At 37.8% G+C, this 19,433-nt stretch overlaps 1 protein-coding gene across 1 annotated transcript in view; it reads left to right on the top strand.

The window, feature by feature from the left end:
- LOC137141939 (potassium voltage-gated channel subfamily KQT member 1-like) overlaps window positions 1–19,433 on the top strand; it is a 552,592-nt gene that overhangs the window by 67,319 nt on the left and 465,840 nt on the right. Inside the window, exon 11 of the mRNA XM_067531059.1 lies at window positions 12,827–12,941. Within this exon, the coding sequence (XP_067387160.1) occupies window positions 12,827–12,941 (115 nt within the window). The remainder of the gene's footprint in view (window positions 1–12,826; window positions 12,942–19,433) is intronic.

Below are 19,433 nucleotides of genomic sequence, written 5' to 3'. Positions count from 1 at the left end.
GGCCGGTTAGTGTGCAGCACACAGGTGTGCAATAAAATTTACATCTCGGCTGGTGTGGACCAAGGTACCATCTGGGCAATCCCTCAAATGTTCACAACTGAACGTGTTACCAAGGTCTATATGACTTTTCCAGAATTTCTCTTTTTAAAAGCATACTCTTTGGATATGTCTATATGTGAATATGCCACTGAAATATAGATTTCTTCTTGTTACTCTCATAACCGTTGCCATAAATCCTTTAGTTTGTTTTTGTCCATAATTATTGCTCAGTTACTCATGGCCTGAATCTCTGGACCTTTTGTGGGCAAAACATCCATTGAATTCAATGTGAGTTTTGCCTGTCTAAGATCTGTAGGATCAGCCTGGCCATGTCTAAGGCCAACATTTTCAAACTCAGCTCCTTAAAGTTAGGTGCAGAATGCAACCTGATTTTCAAAGGTGCTGAGCACCTGCAGTTCCAGTTAACTTCAGTGGGATTTGCTAGGTGCTTATCACTTCTGAAAATCATATTACTTACTTGTGGGTACCTGAATATGGATTTAAGATCCTAACTTTAGATATCCAGATTTGAGAAGTTTGGTTGAAATTTCTTAATTTGAAATGCTTGAAATAAGAAATGCTAAATCTAGTATCTGTTGTTGTTTCTCAATTTTTGGTTATAATTCACATGCTTATCAATATATAAACAGCTGGCAGCACCTTTCAGCATGGCTACTTTTTATGGCCCGTTCTTTGTAGCTTTCTCTTTGTATAGAACTTTCCTCTTATTTATGGTCCTTATCCATTTTTATGATAAAAAATTATTGCACTTGCTGCCTAAATTCTACATATTTGTGTTATTTTTCTCTTGATTTCCTGTTCAAAATTGATTTTTTTAGTTCTTTGGTTGACATAGCATAGTGATCTTGTAATATGGGCACACTATTTTCAAATTAAAAAAAATTCTTAGGGAAATTCAGAAGATCTCCAGCATGGACAAAGGAACTCAGATTATGTTGAATTAAAACATTGCCTCATTTTTCTCTTTCATTTATTATACAAAAACCAAGAAGTTTTTTTAATCTTCTGGGGCTTAGTTCTGTTTTGACATAAGATGGTGCACATTGAGAAATCCACTGCTGAACTTGCATTTACATTATTAAATGCAGATTTATGAAGCTATGTGGAGATTTGTCTGCCTACTTAAGATAAAAATTGAGCTTGTAATACTAGCACAAGGGTTTGACAACAGTGGTGCCAATTCAGATATTTTGGACGGGGTGTGAGGGAAGTTGCAGTCCCTGCCCCTCCCGGCAGGGACCCTGTCAGTTCCAGACCCTGCTCAGGGAAGCTGGGACTCCTTTAGCTCCATGAAATCTACCCTCTCTCTTACTCACACAGTACATGAGCTAATGCTGCCAGGAACTGAGTTCTCTGCAACTCTCCTGTGTTCTACCGTATAGGAATAGACTCCTCATGTGCCGCGTTGCAACATCATTTGGACTGGCTGCCCTTCTGTCTGTTTGGAAGGACAGTCAAGCGAAATATAAGTGGCATTATAATCATGAAGTCAGAGTGATGCTCCAGACTATTTCGGCAGAGGCTGTACTGATTTAGAATCGGATCACTGCTTAAAAGTGATCAGGCCATGGCCCTCCAAGACCTGTGGAACTTTGAGTAAGTGCAAAAACATTGGTGGGTAGGGGACAAGACAGGCATTCCTCCCCTCAGACCATTGTAATCAGCCACACCGGTTGCCTGTGAAATCAAAAAGCCAAAAAAGAAAGAAAGAAAAACTGCTTCTCACATCACATACTTAACCTGTGGATCTCAAGGTCACAATATATTATAGAGGATAAGAGCTTAGAATGCTTCAAAAAGGATTAAATGGATAATGAGAATACCCAGAACCACATGAGATAAACATTTATTAGGGATATTTACCTGTATGCTTTAGGGCAAAAGCCCAACAATTGTAACTAAAACTTCCCTTTCAGGCCAGTTATTCCCTAATTGTCTATTATGTTACTTCTTGCGCTTTTCCCTGACACCTGGTACTTGTTTATATATTATTAGCTTCGATCACTGGTTCTCAGTCTGTAGTCTGAACAATTAACAATCCATGTAGCATTGGGTGGTAGACTGAAGAGAGCTGCCTTGTCAATTGTGCTTGCTCTCCTTCCAGCTGCTAAAATACTTTTAAAAGTACATTAAAGGCTTTCCTAATTGCTTTACCATGTAAGCAAATTGTCTCAGAGTGGTGGTTTAGGTGCCAATGGGATAGCAAGTGATTCATGTTATAAATAGGAAGAAAGACAATGCCATGGTATAAGTAGATCCATGAGATGATCTTTCTGTTAAGATACTTTCTACACTAGAAGCACATCTGAGAACCCCCGTGCTAGGAAGGCCATTGGTCTGATTTTCATATGGCACTTCATGTGTTCTCCAAAAAGAGAAGACTTGGGGCTTATTTTATTCCTGATTTCAAATAAATTAGCATCTATGTCCAGCTACATATCCCCAAAGATGATGTCCAAAAGACTAGTCCAAGCAGTGGGTTATTATGATCTCCTAGCACAAGATGGAGATGGGAAATAAAGCAAAACTTTGTGACATCAGTACTTAGTGCATGGAATTCCTAATTTGAGAACTGCTGCCTCATTTTTGTCTTCCAGCAGATGGAGATCATGTGAGTCAGATGAGCTAAAGAAAGAGTTGTATTTTAGGGCCCAGTTTTACAGATCTTACTCAGGCAAAACTTTCCTAGAATTTAATGGGAATTTCATCTGAGGAGATCATCAGGACTGTCCCATTTCATTCGTTAATGAATACTTTTCTAAAATTGCCAGGTTACTGGGTACTAGAGTTTTATGTAACCTGCTGAGTGCTGTAGAAGAACCAGTAGGCAATGACAGGGATTTAATCATGTATGTGCTGTCAGGGTCCAGTAGCACACATGGAAAATGTTATAGTCCATGTTTTATAGATATCAGCTACCAAGGAGTAGTAGGTGCGATAGTATACAAAGTTTTTAGACAAACTTTTGAGTTAAATATCAGTAGGCAGGGTATGACATTAACGTTTAGTCAGAAATGTGGGCTTTTGCTTTAGTATTGCTTACCATAATTTATACTACCTTCATTGAGATAGACACTCAAATTAAATGGGTGCTGTGGGTGGTGGTTTTTGGCCCTTACACACAACCTGCCTTGATAGTTGTCTCCTGTATAGAAGCTCTTCTAGGATCCCAGATATGTATTCTTTTAAACTGATGATTGCTGCAGCACTAAATAATAATAATAATAAACCAAATGTGCATATTGGGTAAAATGTTCAAAACTGCCTAGGTGACTAATGCTAAGTCTCATTGAAAATCTGTGGGACTAAGGAGCCTAATTCATGTTTGAAAATGAGTCTGACTATGTACACACAAATTTGCTGCCGTCAGATCGATTTTTCTGGTTCGTTTGAGTGGCAGTGAAGACATGCTCAATCAATCCAGAAGTCTACTAAAACCACCTCCCCAAAAAATGTAGCACTGCGTCGACGGAAACACATTTTCTGTTAATGCAGCGCAGTGGAGACCGCGTGCTAAAGGGAAGTTACGAAGTCGATGGGAATTACGCAAGCTATGCAGAGTAGCTTGCGTAACTCCTGTTGACTGCCGCCAAATTTTGCCAGCAGTGTAGTCCAGGCCTCAGGCTCCTAAGTGTGTTTTAGATGCTTTTGAAAATCTTCTCCATTGTAAACAAATTGGTAAATTTATTTTATCTCCTATTATTAAACATATGTATTAGGTTATAAAGCATGAAAGTTTGTTCTCAATCTTAATACGTGTAATTTATGTGAGAGAACAGTCTGAAAAAGGAGTTAGAACCTTTACATTAAGGTTTATGAAATGGGACAATTGTCACAATAAGCTAATGTTACAATCTATTGTATTAACCTTGACTGAGTCCAATAAAAAGTAAAGAGGCTAATATTTTAAAATATAAAGCCACAACTAGTTCTAGGAAAAATGTAAAGAAACTGCATTTTGTTTCCATTACAATTGTGTATGTATCAAAAAGAAGTCATGCTTTGGCTCAAAAACCTGCTGTTTGTGTCAGGTCAGTTCTTGCTAAGTATGTTTGCTGGTAAAAATAAATCACACATTATAAAATGGTATCTTACTTTTCTTTCTCGGGTTATTTTGTTCCAGAATAATTTTTTTATGTGCAATAACTTTTCTAGCAGCAATATAAAGCCTTTTTCCCATAGGGGGAAAATAAGCAAAAACCAAGTAGGTAAAAGTGACATGAAAACAAAAGCAGCATTGAAGGGATGGATTGGAATTTACTGTTGGTCTTCGCAGTCCCCTTTTTATAGTGCTCTGTAATAAAATACTGGTTTTCAGCTTAACTCCTAATAGAGAAAGAGCCCTTATCCTCACTACTACTCTCTGAATGTTAATCTTCTTACTGCTTTCGCTGAGCATTGGTTTAGCTTATTCTCTGCTTCCTGTCTGGCCTTTTCTGGCCCTGTGTTTTTTGCATGCAGGTCGACAGCTTTCCTGGTCATCTTTATCCATTTGTGCTGCAAGCTGTCCCCCATCACCAGGTACAAGGCACAGTGTCTACACACACCGTCATATATGTCTTGAAGGACTGATTATTGATGTGACAATAAATGTTGTGTGCGTAATTAAGCTGTTTCAGGTTTGCAGCCCATTACCATTTATGTGGCTGTTTCCACTGTTTGTTTCTCCATGTGTCTACCTTCATTCCAATTGTTTGGTGTCCGTATCCTAGGTATACTTGGTACAGATGATTTTTTACAAAACTTAAGCAGCCATTGCAAAATGACAGCAGACTTTTAACAAGTATAATATTCCACCTGAGGGTGGCTCAAATTACCTTTCAACTTGCCTCTGGTTTTTGGTGAATCTGATTTTCTTGGGAGCTGGCCCAGAAAATAGAACAAAGTAGCAGCCAGTGAGCAGGACTGGACATATATTGGCCATTGTGAATATTTTGGCTGGAGCTGGATTCATATGTTAACTAAATCTAAATAGAATATTTAATAATACCAAAGAATACTTAATTCTTCCTAAACCTAATAGGCAGATAATTTCTTTTTCCTTCTATCCTTCCTTTTCTTTTTCCTTATTTCTCTTGTTTGTGGATAAGCAGAAATTCTCTTCTTTATCATTAACCTCTTCTTCCTGCCTGATTTGTTCAGTGGTGCCCCAATCCAGTGTGGGAGACATCAGATTTGTATAGCAAACTGTCTGATGTCATAAACACTGGATTGGGACATCACTACATGAAAAAAATGGAAAATCTTTCCAAGATTGTGAAATTTCCTTCCCTGCTGTCTCTGAGAGGGAATGGTGCAGTTACCAAGGTTCATGGAACCATATGGAACAATTTACCAAGGGGCACAGTGGAGTCTCCATCATGGACAATTTTAAAATCAAGATTGGATGTTTTTTTAAATGTGTGTTATAGGAACAATTTTTGAGACTTCTGTGGCCTTTGCCATACAGGAGGATAGACTAGATGATCAAAGTGGTTTCTCATGATCTTAAAATCTATGGAAAAAATTCCCCTCTGCTTACCTTTTCCTGAGAGAGGGTTTTTTGGGGATTGGTTATGTATTTAAGAATGACTCTGGCTGTTGAGTGGAGATGCTGTCTCTGTATTCATAATTTTTATTGTGATAGCTGTAAATTTGGGGTATGTCTTTTTTTCCAGCCTAGAAATTTCCAGTGTAAGTATGGTTAATTTATACTAATTGGTGTAATTGCACTTGGATGCTTAAGCAACGAGTGACTGACTGATAAATATAAAAAACAAAAATAAAGAAAAAAGCATGAGACCTGAGAGAGGTTTGTCAAACATATGTAATACACAAACTCATTGTTTAGTGATCAGCAGTGATGCGAAAAGATATATATAGAAAAAAGCTCAGATTTCTTTGGTTGTTTGGTTTTTTTGTTTTTATTTGTTTGTTTCATGGAATATAGCAGCAGTAGTTAGGCCCCACAGTTCAGGCTATTCATTTACATTTCTTGTAGTCTGCACGGTGCACGGGTGTTTGGATATTTTCAAATCATCATTCCCTAAAGTTATGTTCAGAGAAATACCTTGAATTCTTAACTGAACGACTACTTCTGTTATGGTTCCTTTACACTTTTGATAGCACTTGGAAGGGAACTCCAAAACAAAACAACCCTCCAAAACAAATCAAAACCAAAACAACCACAGTAGTTTGTGCCTGTAAGGCCACTATTGAAGAATCAAACTGATTACAGTAAAATAAGTTAAAGAATAGAATCAGGTTCGAGTTGTAGCTGTTCTGAACTATCTGTATTTGGTAGCTGGATTTACAGCTTCGGATCCTATTCCTAGATAGCATCACTATCACATATTGAAGGTATTTCAATGTTTGACATTTCTTTAAAATTAAAACATTATCATGGGTGAGTATAATGAGCTATTTAGGTGCTTAGAAGCTCATGGCTTGTTGACATTGTTGATATTTTTATCCCTTTCTATGTGACTTTTTAAGGCTTTGAACACTTACGTTGAAGTGAATTTTGGAAATCCACACAATAAAAATTAGTCATCTTACAATATTGCAAATTAATCATTTCTGAAAAGAGCATTTCTGGGCAAAAAGGTAACTGCTCTCAACTATTACAATCACCTTTTATGATGTAAAATTTTAATGCAGGTGATATGAAGTTTCAATTTTTCACTGTTTTCCCATTCTGTACAACCAAAACTTTAAAGGATTAGAGGGCTAATATTTTAGTGAGTTAACTTAATGGAAAGGGGGTCACTTAGGACTTAGAGTGGCAACAGTGTAAAGGGATTTAACATAAAATTGCTTTTAAATGTTAGGGTTACAAGGATAAAAACTGAATTGCCTCGCACTGGCTAATACTTTACAGAACATTAACCTGAACTGACTGACTGACTGCATGAATTGAATGCTTCTGATAGAACAGTGTGCAGTTTGTCTGAGAGCAGTAGGGAACCATATAATAGAATTGCTAAATGCTATGAGCTTCATAGTACTTCTTCCCACTGACCCACTCAGTGCAGCACTTCTGTGGGAGGCTCTAGTTTCTGTCAGTGAGAGGCTTGAATCAAATTTACACTGATTCCTGTGGATGCAAGAGCTGATCTTTGATATAACACTAGGCCCTACCAGCATCTTTAGAAATTGTCCTGGTTTCCCCAATGGAATAAATTGTGCTTGGAAAAGATTTGCACTTTGTCTTTAAGGGGTGAAGAGCTATTGCTCAGAAATGAAATTCATGGTAAAATATCACATGATGATGTGATACACCAAATTATTATATAAGTTGTGGCACCCTAAAGAGATTCAGAAGCCAGAGGGCAGGCTACTGTATTATACTTCCTTGTCAAGAGCCTTTCTTTTAACCTAAGGTGCTATAACTTGTGTCTTTGCTGACTGCAAATCTAGCATACAGGCAGAGAGAGATATAGATATGCCCCAGATGCCTGCGGTTTTATACATGAAGGTGAATTCTTTGAACTCAATCAGGAAAAACTTCTAAGAAGCAGTGTAGATTATAGAGCAGTGTGCTCCCCTGCATTGAAGCACAATTTAATAAAGCAGGCAGTAGTATTCAGCACTAGCTTCAGTTTCCAAGTGGTCCTAACAGATTAGCATGCGAAGTTAGTTTAATTTTGAACTGAGAACGTCGTGAATAACCATAGAAATGTCTGCACTGAAAAGAAAAGGTTGCACGTTTCTTATTAAACACAGAAGAAAGCAAGCATTTCTGGCTACAGTTACTACCTGTATTTCCAGCCATCTCCTAAATCTCAGGTTAAACTGTGATCCCTTCTTTGGCATTTTAGCAGGAATACCCGAGAGTATGTTGTGAGGTGCTCACAGAACAGTTCTTTCCTTGAATACACGTATGCCATGACTCATGCCTTTGATAGACTATTTTCAAATTCTAATAGCTTTTTGTGAGAATAAACCGGTCCTTACATCAAGGCCAAACCTCGCCCTCTTTACCTAGTAGCTGTGGCCTCAGGTGATGCTGCTTCTGTGGGGTCTGAAAACACCTAATCTTAAATATTTGTGTGATTCCTTAAGATATTTTAAACATTGCGGCATCCATTAGTTGCATTTTCATAGGACTGGGATCAGGGAATGGAATCTTTGCTTGTCAGCACAAGTGCAAAAATGGCACATCACACTCTATGGAGCTCATTTGGAGCTGCCACAGCAGTGATGCTAGAAGAGCAGAGAAGTTCATTTCCAGTGCCAGAAATCTTTACTTTCCCCTAAAAACATAGTTTAAAGTAGCTGTGATTAAATGCAGGTCCAAGTCAAATTATTTCCCAGTTTTCTTTCTTATTCATAATGTTCAGCTATGCCATTTTAGAACTACATTGTCCAGGCCTTCATTTTTGCTCCTTAGCATATGTCTTAGCATATCTACAGATTTGCCATTTCCAGTGTGAAATGCATTAGTGTTTAGCTTGAAGATAGACCAACCAACTGTGCCATCAGATGAGCCTGAAACTCTGACAACTTAATTTTCTAAGAGGACCAGCCTTTCTCATTTCTGCTCACTTTAAATCGCTTACTTTCATAAACAATGACGAATTAATATTTCACGTTGCTTTCTTCTGAACAGCCACTTATTTTTCTTTGGTGGTATGCAGATGGTAGTTCTTGGTCAAATCAAGTTTTTCTTCATGGCAATGTTTTCCAAGTTAGTCCCTTGTATTTAGATCTGCTCTTGGTCGTTTGTGCCAAGTTTTCTAGAAGCATCAACATTAAAATATGAAAAAGAAAACTTCCCTAGAGCCTGTTTGGATCACTAGCCACTTTGACAGATTTTGTTGCTTCAGATCAAAATGATTGAAGTAAACTTATATATGTCCATAGATATCTTCAGTGCTTTTTGCATGAAATAAATGAAGCAACATCTACTGTATTGTTTTAAAGAGAAACTGTTCATGACTAGCCCCCTCCTGAGGCACATCTGATTTTCAGAGGTGTTGAGCTCTTGCAACTCCCATTTATTTGAATTGCAGGTGAAAGATAGGCCCTGTGTTTGATTGAAATGAACATGGGGTGGTAATGCTTTTCAAAGTATTAGCTAGTAAATGTTTACAATATATTTCTTGCAGTTACAGAACTAGGTGCACCTCTTTTTTGTTTGAGATCTCTTTTTGAGTGCCCGCTCTCTGATGCCAGACCTCATATTTTTACCTATCTCTCAGCAAGGAATTTTGCAGTTCTCCCACTCTTAGTTTAGCTAGATTACTACCATCTAGAGTACTGCATGATGGTGACCTAGGTAGGCCTGGCTTCTCCAGACAGCGCCAGTGAACTCCTGCAGTTGAGTCTTGTTTTCCCAGTTTACTCTTTGTCAGTTGGCTGGAGAGGCAAAGACAGAATCATCCAAGCTAACAGTTTTGGCTTTGCCCCCTTAAGAGTAAAATGTTTGCAGATAGGTAACTGTGGCGCGCATTCTTCTCTTTCCTTCCTGTTCTCCAGACAGACCCCTCCTGAGGTAAACCAATATATTCATACGAGGGACTATACTAATAACCTGGGAAACATACAGTATTACTAAATTATTACAGAGCAGCTTCAAATCAGCATAGCATTAAATACTTCTGATGACAGTGAATACAAATCTATGTAAAGAGAAGATTTTAATCACCAAGATAATCAGGCATGCATCATTTAACAATAGTGGCATAAAATGTTGCTTGGTCAGATCACTAGAATGAATTTCCAGTTTTTACAGATGTCTTTAGCAATGTGCGCACTATATTAGGTAAGGCCAAAAGCATGTCAAGACGGCAAAACCAACTTTGAAAATAACTACGAAAGCTCTGGCTACTAACAGATTCTATGTTAAATTAAAAAAAAATCTGTTGCCTGGATGTAGTGTAGGTGTAGGTATCTGAACTGTTGTTAACATGCATCACATGACACTGTCTAAATTCCATGTCTTTTTATAACCGTGATGGCTAAAGTATAATCTGCAGGCCAGACAGAGTACAAGGATTCACAAGGCAACATGTGGAAACCTTCATCCTTAATTAAGTGGACTTTTGTGGATATTTTGATGTTCAGAAATTAAAAATAATTTAGTTATCGCAATCTCTCTTGTGTTTGCTGTATTAGTGAGAAAGACGTTTTCATGCACCAAGATATTTTGGAGAAATAGGGACCTGCTCTAATACAGGTGCAGTAGAACTATCCAAAAAGTTAATGAAAACAGCTGTTGATATTTTAATTTCACCAACATCAGGTTATAATGTACTCATAATTGACCAAATTGAACCTCAAGTTTTCATTATTGAAGCTGATGAATCAACCAATATTTACTGTAACTGAAAGAAAAAGTGAATTTCTTTTCATAATAAACTTAGTTGTTTACTCTCTTTTTTCCTATTGCTTCAAATGACATGCGTAATATTGGTTTGGCCTTAAAGAAAGCAATGAAATCATCAATTCATTTTACCCTAAACAAAATGAATAGTACTATGAATCCAAACCTTTCTCCTTCCAAACAATTCTCAGTTGCAGGTGAAACTCAAATGGTAAATACAAGAATGGGGCAGGAAAATGGATGATTATGAAAAGTTCATAGAAAGATTCTAACTATTCTTGATTGGAATGAAAAGAAATATGAAAAAATACAATACATTCTACGAGTCCACAAAAAAGCTCCACTCACAGAAGTAGTACCTCTATAGCCATACACCTGGAGGACTAAAGTCAATAGGAGTCTGACTTGAGTAAGGATTGCACAAAAGGGCCTGTGGTAAATTGCCTGAAATAATGAAAAAAACTGTTCTATACATATCCATAGTCAGTACAATTTGTTAACACATTATGTCTAGGAAGCCAGTGGCTCTGCATGTATTAAAAAACTAGAAGGAGCAGAGAGCTGGATATTTAGAAAGATCAAGAAGTAGGAATCCTTCTTTGTGTTTAGTTCCCTCCAGGTTGTCCAAATATGGTTGAGTACATGAAAAGAGGTAATAATGGTTCTGCAATGTACTTGCAATGTGGCTTCTGAAAGCTCTGCTCATGATGGTAATGCAGTGAAATATATCTTGTATTGGGTAATCAGGTAGGAGGTGATAGAGAACACGTGTTCCGAGATCATGCCCTATAACAGACATGCGTTTCCCATATGGCAAATTGCTGCATTGGCCACTGCTAATTACTGCATCAACTCCTTCCCCTTTGCAGCTTACACCAGTCTTAGATAGTGAAGAAAAATGCTGCCATTGCTTCCCCGAGCATGACTGTGCGCCACTGAACCACTCATGCTATAAGGGCAACTGCTGTGCTTGAAAAGCCCTCGTCTCTTTAGGGATGTACCGAGATCCATGGGGTATGTGTATTTTGTTCCACAATATCTTACAGTTTCAGGATCTGTGAAGTTGTCAAGCCCTGTCCTCTTCTCCTTTCAGGCTGCCTCAAACTCCCACAAGTGGGCAGCATAGTGTTGTGCTTTCCACCCCATGAAACTGGCACAATATTTGTTACGTATTTTCCCCCCATCAGTGGGAACAGAAAGATTAGCCCAGAATTCTTAATCTTCATTAACACTGAATACATTTCAAATCATTACAAATCCTCTTCATCTTCCTCACTGAAGATATAAATATGGGTCACCAAACAAGATCTAGTCTTTCACCATAATACTTATGTTCATAAATCCTATGTTGGGGAAAAAAGACTCAGTGACCTCAATTACTGAACTTGTGCAGCCTAGGTGCTATACATCCTCTATGTAATTATATACTACTAGCCACCCACCACTGAAAAGGTCCCTGTTGATGTATAACATGGGGCATATCTTTTAGCCACAGTCTCAACTGAGTGCTAAAATGAAAAGTATAGCAAGAAATTGATAGTTACACAATGTAAATTAGTCCCTATCCTTTTCAGCAACCTGTATCCTGCTGCTGTGGTGCAATTGATTTAATGTGGGGCTGAGCAAGGGACCATGAGAAGGGGTTATAGGAAGTGGAGAGGAGAGGTGAATTCTGAACTGTTTTCTCTCTCCCACATCCCCATCTTACAATGTACATTTTTTGTCGATAGTCTTTCTCTCCTCCTACTCCTGGTGGAAAGATGTTGTCTTTGGCTCAATATCTTTGTTCTCTTTCCTGGTTACAAGCTTCCTTTTTGAGCTGTCAGCTGGGAGCATAGAGGATCAAGGACATTTAAGGTTCCTTTCTGGCTGGCTGTCACTTTTTCTGGCTACCTGTCACCATTCCCCACCCATACCTTAGGGGAAGCACTGTGCATGCTCATAGTCTTCACAGCGTCCAAGGCCAACAGAGTTGAGTGGCTGTGTAAGCAGTGTACATTTGCCACTGGGGGATGATTTCCTTTTCAAGATGTTCTTAATATTCAGTGGCTATGAAGCCTGGGACTTTGGAGCCTCTTGAATCCAGTACTTGGCTCATAGGGAACTGGATATAGTGGAATACTAATTATTGAGGAATTAATCAAAGTCCCTGATTGTTTTCTTTCATTGGAGTGTCCAAATTGCAATTCTACATACAGTGAACTTCCACTTAGAGTGGAAGTGGTCCTCAGGAAAAATCATGCTTAACTGTAAGAGGGTCTCTGTGTATTTGTTCTTGCTGTGTATGTACCATATCATGCATATGGCATATATGAGTGTAATAATTATCAAAAAGGTGGTTGTCTCTTATAAGGACTCTTATTAAAAAATGACCTCCTCTGGAAATTAATGGGTGAGGGGAGAGAGTTTGTATATGCTGCCTCCCTAATGTACTGTGCTCTTTTTAAATTATTTGTCCAGTGAGAAGGCGCTTAGAAGGGAACAGCAATGAAATTTCACAGGCCAACAGCTTCACCGATGACATGGACCTCATATCCGAGGAGTCACCACTGCCTGCTGTATCTGATGTGGCACAGTAAGTGGAATAACGGCTTTTACTGGATAAAATAAACATCAGTTAATGGTGGGGGGGAAACGCGATATATCGAATAGAAGTGTCTGACCTTTTTTAAACACACTTGCAGTTACCTTTAAGCTAAGAGCTGTTAGTTAGTATACCATGTCAGGAGAGAATGACTCTTCAGGCCATGGTTAGGAGACTTGGTGTTTTTGGTTTGTGACCTCATTTTTTGTATCCAATAAAAACAATTCCTGAGGCTGATGCTCAAAGAGGGCTTCAGCCTCTGTAGACTTCTGAATGGGTCTGATCGCCAAAATCCCCTGAGTGCATTGAATGTTCATTGTAGATCATAATGAAATACTTCAAATACTTGTGTGCGTACATGGCTTGAAAGTAAGGAAACTGTTGTTGAAAAGATAGTTCAAGTGAAATGTTTTCTTCCAAGGGGAAATGAACTTGTAGGATGTTACTCCAAATGTAGTGTTGAAAACTAAACCACTATGTTCACAAAACTGAACAGCTATGTTCAGGAATTATGTAGCTCTACTAAATAGGGAAACAATGCTTTCAAGAATTAGAGGGTAGAATAATTAATGCAGTTAGTTCTGACTATCACTAGGTAGGACCTGAAGGGTATGTCTACACTGAGAATTCATTGCAAGGGTTTTGGTTTCCTCAAATGGTTTGTCATATTCCTTACCTTTGCTTTAGTGAGTGCATATATAAATGCTGTACAATGCATTCAGGGGCTCTGAAGCATCTGTCCTATAATGCTCAAGTCTCTTGTTAAGTGTAGCGACTTCAGGGGTAGTTTTCAGACATGGGGCAGCACATTGGCAGTTGTAACTGGGACTGGCTGAACCAGTGAAGGTGTGATGCTGGTGGCTTTGTGTTAAGTTGAAAATAAACTAATATAACCTATACTCATTTAGCCAGACTTCAGCAAAAAACCTCATCCTAAGTGATGCAACCAATACTTGTGATTAAAAACGCCTGTGATGGCAGTTGTGTGTGGCACAAAGGTGCAAGACATGCAATCTCCAGGCATTCTAACCAATATATATTTTTAAACACTTTGTTTAGTATAGATAGAGCAGCAGGATTCTCAAAATATCTTCTGGCCGTGTATAGTGCTTTCACTTGTATGTCCCTCTAAGGGATAAGGATGTGTTGGTTTTTCATTCAAGAAATACATGAAGAATAAATCTTGCATTTTATATGTGTATGTGTTACTTAAATTAAAAAAAGATTGCAGTTTTTAATGTCATTAGAAAACTAGCCTGTCTTCACATTTGGAAAGGAAATTATGGAAGTGGCTTTTTGAGAAAATTCCATGATTGAGCTTTCAGAGTATGACAAGTTGATGGCTGGAAAATTATGTTATGTTTACATTTTTTGCAGTAAAGTTATAATTTGTTAAACTCTGGTACTCCATGTGCAAGTGGCTCTTGCACTTGAATTGTCTTCTTCCAAGTAAGGGGGGGGGAAGGGCAAAAAAACCACTATTTTGTGAGTTCAATACAGTGAGATTGTATTCCAGCTGCCATTGCATGCTTCTGCGTCAATGTTGATGTTATTCCCAGCACAATGTTGTACATATTTGTCAGTCTAATGTAACGTACTGCACAGTAAAAGTCTAAAGAATGGTGAAGTACAGATGAATGAATAATACAATGAACTAATTAGATTTGCAGTACTGTTGCTCCATTGCATTCCATATCAGATGTATAGTATATAAGATGTACACAACACATCGATTTACAGAAAAAACAGAATTCCAGTTGAAAATATTTTTAGGGATGAGACAGATTTGTTAAAGGACTTTTATTGCAAAACTGGGATTTGCCTCTTTCTAAAACACTTTGTGTGACACTATAATTTTAGTGGATTTTAGATTTTGCTCCTTCATGAGGTTGGAGTCCTTTCTTAGCAACCACCTGCAAATCTTCAACATGAGTTGAGCATATTGCTTTCAAATGGCTAATTTTAGGGGTGTAGAACTTAATCTATAAGCATCCGAGACAGAAGCTGGAGAAGATGACCTTGAAATGAAATTAATTGTTTTAAGGGGGGAAATGTAGCTTTTTATGTTATACACAGGTTTTTAAAAAGTTAGGATTCAATGTTTTTATAATTTTTACAAATATTTGTGAAAAACAGCATTAGTTAGCTAAGAATTGGTATTTAAATAAATCCATAATGTATCTGTTATAAATCTGATGGAACAAAAATAATCAAAAAGTTTGGTACAATAAAGGATCATGAATGACATCTTCATCACAGAAAAACTGTTTTAAAGAGCGTTAGGGCTGTAACATGGCTGTTATTTGCTACCATTACCCGCTTTCCATTCCTTATTTGTGTACTCCGAGCTCTAGCACTTAACTCTTGAATTTAACACACATTTAATGAAGCCTTTACAGTTGAACTGTGGATGTTCTAAATTTAAGAGGCACTAGTTATTTAAATCAGTTTTTTAAATAGCCATATGGAGCTCAGGGCCAAATTTACACCTTACATGGCCCTAGGCACATGCCCCCCACCCCGCCCCCTTCAGCTGATCTTTGTTTTTTTCATGTGGGGGCTGGAAGAGGAGAGGGGCTGGGGCGACCAGTTCCGTCAGCTCTGGGAGGGGGGAATACACTCACCCCTGGGTTCCGGCTTCTGGCCTGGCCAGGAGTTGGGCCTCAGGGGAAGAGGAGGCATAGGGGTCGGGGCCAGAGTTCAACGTTCATGAAGGGCCCCCAAATTGACCAGGGCCCCTGGGCACAGGCCTCGTTGGTCCATGCAGTAATCTGCCACTGTTTAGGCTCCCCTAGGTGCATGCCTACTGTGCCTAATTGGAAATCTAGCTCTGCTGGAGCTCCATAGTCAAATAACCAATTAGGACTGGATTGTGTAAATCTCTCCTTCTGATGCTAGTCCATATTAGCAAACAAAAGGTTTGTGGATTTAATCAATAATAAGGATCGTGAATTGCATGATAACTTAAACAATTAAGAGATCAGATTTGAACTTCTGGTTCCCTTTGTCCCAGCTCAGGTAATTTCCCTAAATTTCAGAGGTATCTGGTGAAAATCTGCCCACCTTGCCCCCTGGAAGTGAATGACCTTCATCCTGCAGCAGATTTTCCTTCAGATTGAAATTCAATGGGTTTGGGTTTTGAAACTAAAAAGTTATAAAAGTCTTTGTAGAAACACACTCCCAACATGCAGCTGATATTCTGTGAAACAGCGCAAGAAGAGCAACCACATGGCCAAAGAACAGATTCCAGAGGTTTTTCAATTGGTTGCATTTTTTCACTGGTTTGGTTTAGAAAAGTTTTATTCACATTAACATTTTAAAAAATCAACAAGGAATGTTGTTTAGCAAATGCAACACTTGCACTAACATAAGATGCCATTTTAATCAACCATGCTGGTTATTCGTGTATTTAGCAGAATGTGTACAATGACTGGTGCTTATTGTGAGGTTCTGGTGTATCAGAATGAAGCTACCCTAAAGCACCTAAATATGAATTTAATCAAGGGGCTCTTCTGTGTTTCCATCAAACTGAAATTTTAAAATTCAGGCATACTGTAGCATATTTGATATTTAGCCAAAACACTGTTAGATTTGCAAAATAATTATTTATGTAAGTATATGTCTGTAGTAACCTTGCTCGCTAATTTGTGTAAAATCAGTATGTTTATAATTCCCCAATACGATGTATGCCCTTTTTTCAGAACAAGAAATTATAATTTACTGGGCTCAGAATTGACATTTTAACCAATAAAATATGGTATAGAATTTGATTGCCCTAACTGTTTGGTCCTATGCTGCATTTGTATAAGAAACAATGATTTTCCTCACATCTTCTGTTTAATGTATGAAGAACTGTGATGTTGTAAAGTCATTTGGTATATTATACTTTTCAAACATCATACTTGCATTTCCAGATCATATTAAAACTTAAATTATTTCTTCTTGGTAGAAATTCTGGGGAGGAATTGCAGAAATGGATGCTATATAAATATGAAATACAGTTTAAATTCTGCATGATGTTTAGAGCTGGGTAAAATTGTTAGATATGAAAGCTGGGCAAAAGGTTTAGGCCAAAAAATGTTTTGGCAAACAGTACAGATTTGGTGACACTGAAATGTTGTCCATTTTGCTGAATTGTTTCAGTTTAAAAGAAAAAGTAATAATTTTTAAATTAAAATGCTTCGTTTTGGCACTTTTTAAACAAAACATTTCAATTTTTCAGTACAAAATGACTTTGTTTAAAAAGACCTTTAATTTTTTTAATCAAATTTTTAAAAATGAATGAAATTCAAACTGAACGTTTAGGGTTTGTTTGTTTTTTTGTTTTTAATGAAATGTTTAGTTCAACCAGAATACAAGTTTTTTCCCCACCATTTTGATTTGCCAAAATTTTTTTATAATTCTGTTTTCTGTTTGACCCTTGAAGTGTTTTTTCTGGAATTGTCAGCAAACTGAAAAATCCATTATTTGTACATGTCTAGTAATGATGTTATTGATCCATTTATGCCATTCAATGTCAATGAGAGATGAATATCTGGACAAAGAATGCTGCATGGCGTTTCACTTCAAGAATGTTAGGTTTATGCATGTCAGGTTGAATCAGCTTCTGCTGATATGTTTAGCTACAGTATATCTGTAATAATGGGAATGTACAAGGAACATTCCCAACACAAGTAGAGAATGGAAATGCAAAATTTTAAAGTTTTCTGTTAAAACAATGCTACATCATTATTCTGAGTACTGTTTTTCATCTTCAGTATCAAGAACATGAGTTTTCATTATCAGTGTTAATTTCATTTTTAGGTAAACAAGATTATAGCAAATTATAGCAAAAACACATTAACGTATCTTGTCTGATAACTGTAGCATGTCCTTATGCAGAGTGCAAATTTAAGTATTCTGCATTTGTACAAATCCTAATTATGGAGCTTCTGTTTTGACCAACATATCAAATATTGGATATCCTTAACACGCATTGTTTATTCTGTCTTCTTAGCAGAAGTCTAAGCAGGTAAGTGTTCACATGTAATGTATCTATCTCTTGCTGTGTCCCTTCTTGAAACAGCATGACTTTCATTTTGTATATGTATTATATAAATACATACCTTATACTACTGTATCTTGAAATTTGTGAAGGGGCTGCATCATTTCTTTTGTTTTGTTCTTCTTGAAAACTATATTTCCACTCTGAGTTCTGCTTGTTTTAAATAAAATATTTAGGGTAAACACTAATTCATGTTGTATGCCAGCTCAGGGAAATATCCCTTACATTAGGTCACCTGCAATTAAATACAGCTTTATATTTGTCTGATACGAGATGGACAGTGCAATACAAATAGTTTCACTTTCCTGCATTTAATAGAAGAATGCATTTTACCACTAATGGGACAAATTCTAGTCTCAGTAACACAATAAAGTCAATGGGTTTTACAAATGTAGACCAGAGAGTAGAATTCAGCTTAATACCTATATGCGATGAAGCTTCCCAATTCTCACATTAAATAAACAAAACCCAAGGGTTTCTCATGGTAGCTATAATCACTGCCGACTTAGTTTTATCATCAAGATGTCATGCTATGTAATAATAAAACCTGATAATATACTATGTGGCAAAACTCTCATTGATTTCAGCAGGGCTGCAGGATATGCTCCTAGACATTCTTTATTCCAAAGCCTTTAACTTATCATTTTTACACTTAGCTGTTAATACATCTATTCAACTTAATACTTCAGACCTGTAGCTTTTAAAAAAAAAAGTTCCTAAACAAAGCAGACTTCTGAAATCCGGGAATCATGTAGGAGCAAACCCTTGTTTGTGCGCAGGGTGGGTAGTAACTGGCTATGCAGAGGGGATGGTCACGTAGGTCCCTTGGGATTAGAAATCCTCCCTGCTTGGCTATTGAGCAATAGAAGAGATGTGTTCAATAACTGCAGTAATACCTGCATGCTTTGTGGCCGTGTGTGTGTGTGTGTGTGTGTGTGTGTGTGTTAGAATAACTTGTATCTGTGTTGTCATGCATCCATTGACAATGCCACTTCAGCCCTATTCCAACACAATGGATGTTGAGGTTCAGTGTGCCCTCGCTGAACAGGTTTATAATCTGCAAGTGGGGTGGACTTTGTGCGAGCCTAGCATCCTGTTCACCTTCCTTCTGATTGTGCTGTAATCAGGACACTCTTCAAGGCTGAAGATGCTGTGTCGGTGGAGGTCGGGGGGGAGGAGGATGAGGGGCAGACAGGATGTGTCTGTTAGAGAATGTGCGTCATTAATAGAATTAGTAGCTCACAGCTCTGTCCAGGTTGCTGCTTTAAGGTGACTTTTGAATGTCACCTCCAATATTGGTGAGAGTGGGTTTGCGTGACGTTGGCAATGCGTGCGGGCAGAATGCTTGGAGAATGCCTACTTCTATATTGGAAAAAACAGTGTGAGGGAGCAGTCCATTTACCAAGAAAACACGAAGCAAGGTTGGCTACACTGCCTTA

Source organism: Emydura macquarii, unplaced genomic scaffold, assembly GCF_026122565.2.
Source record: "Emydura macquarii macquarii isolate MOO-44397 ecotype Brisbane River unplaced genomic scaffold, CSIRO-AGI_Emac_v2 contig_3122, whole genome shotgun sequence".
NCBI classification, from domain to species: Eukaryota; Metazoa; Chordata; order Testudines; family Chelidae; genus Emydura; species Emydura macquarii.
This window is presented reverse-complemented; position numbering and strand designations above follow the sequence as displayed.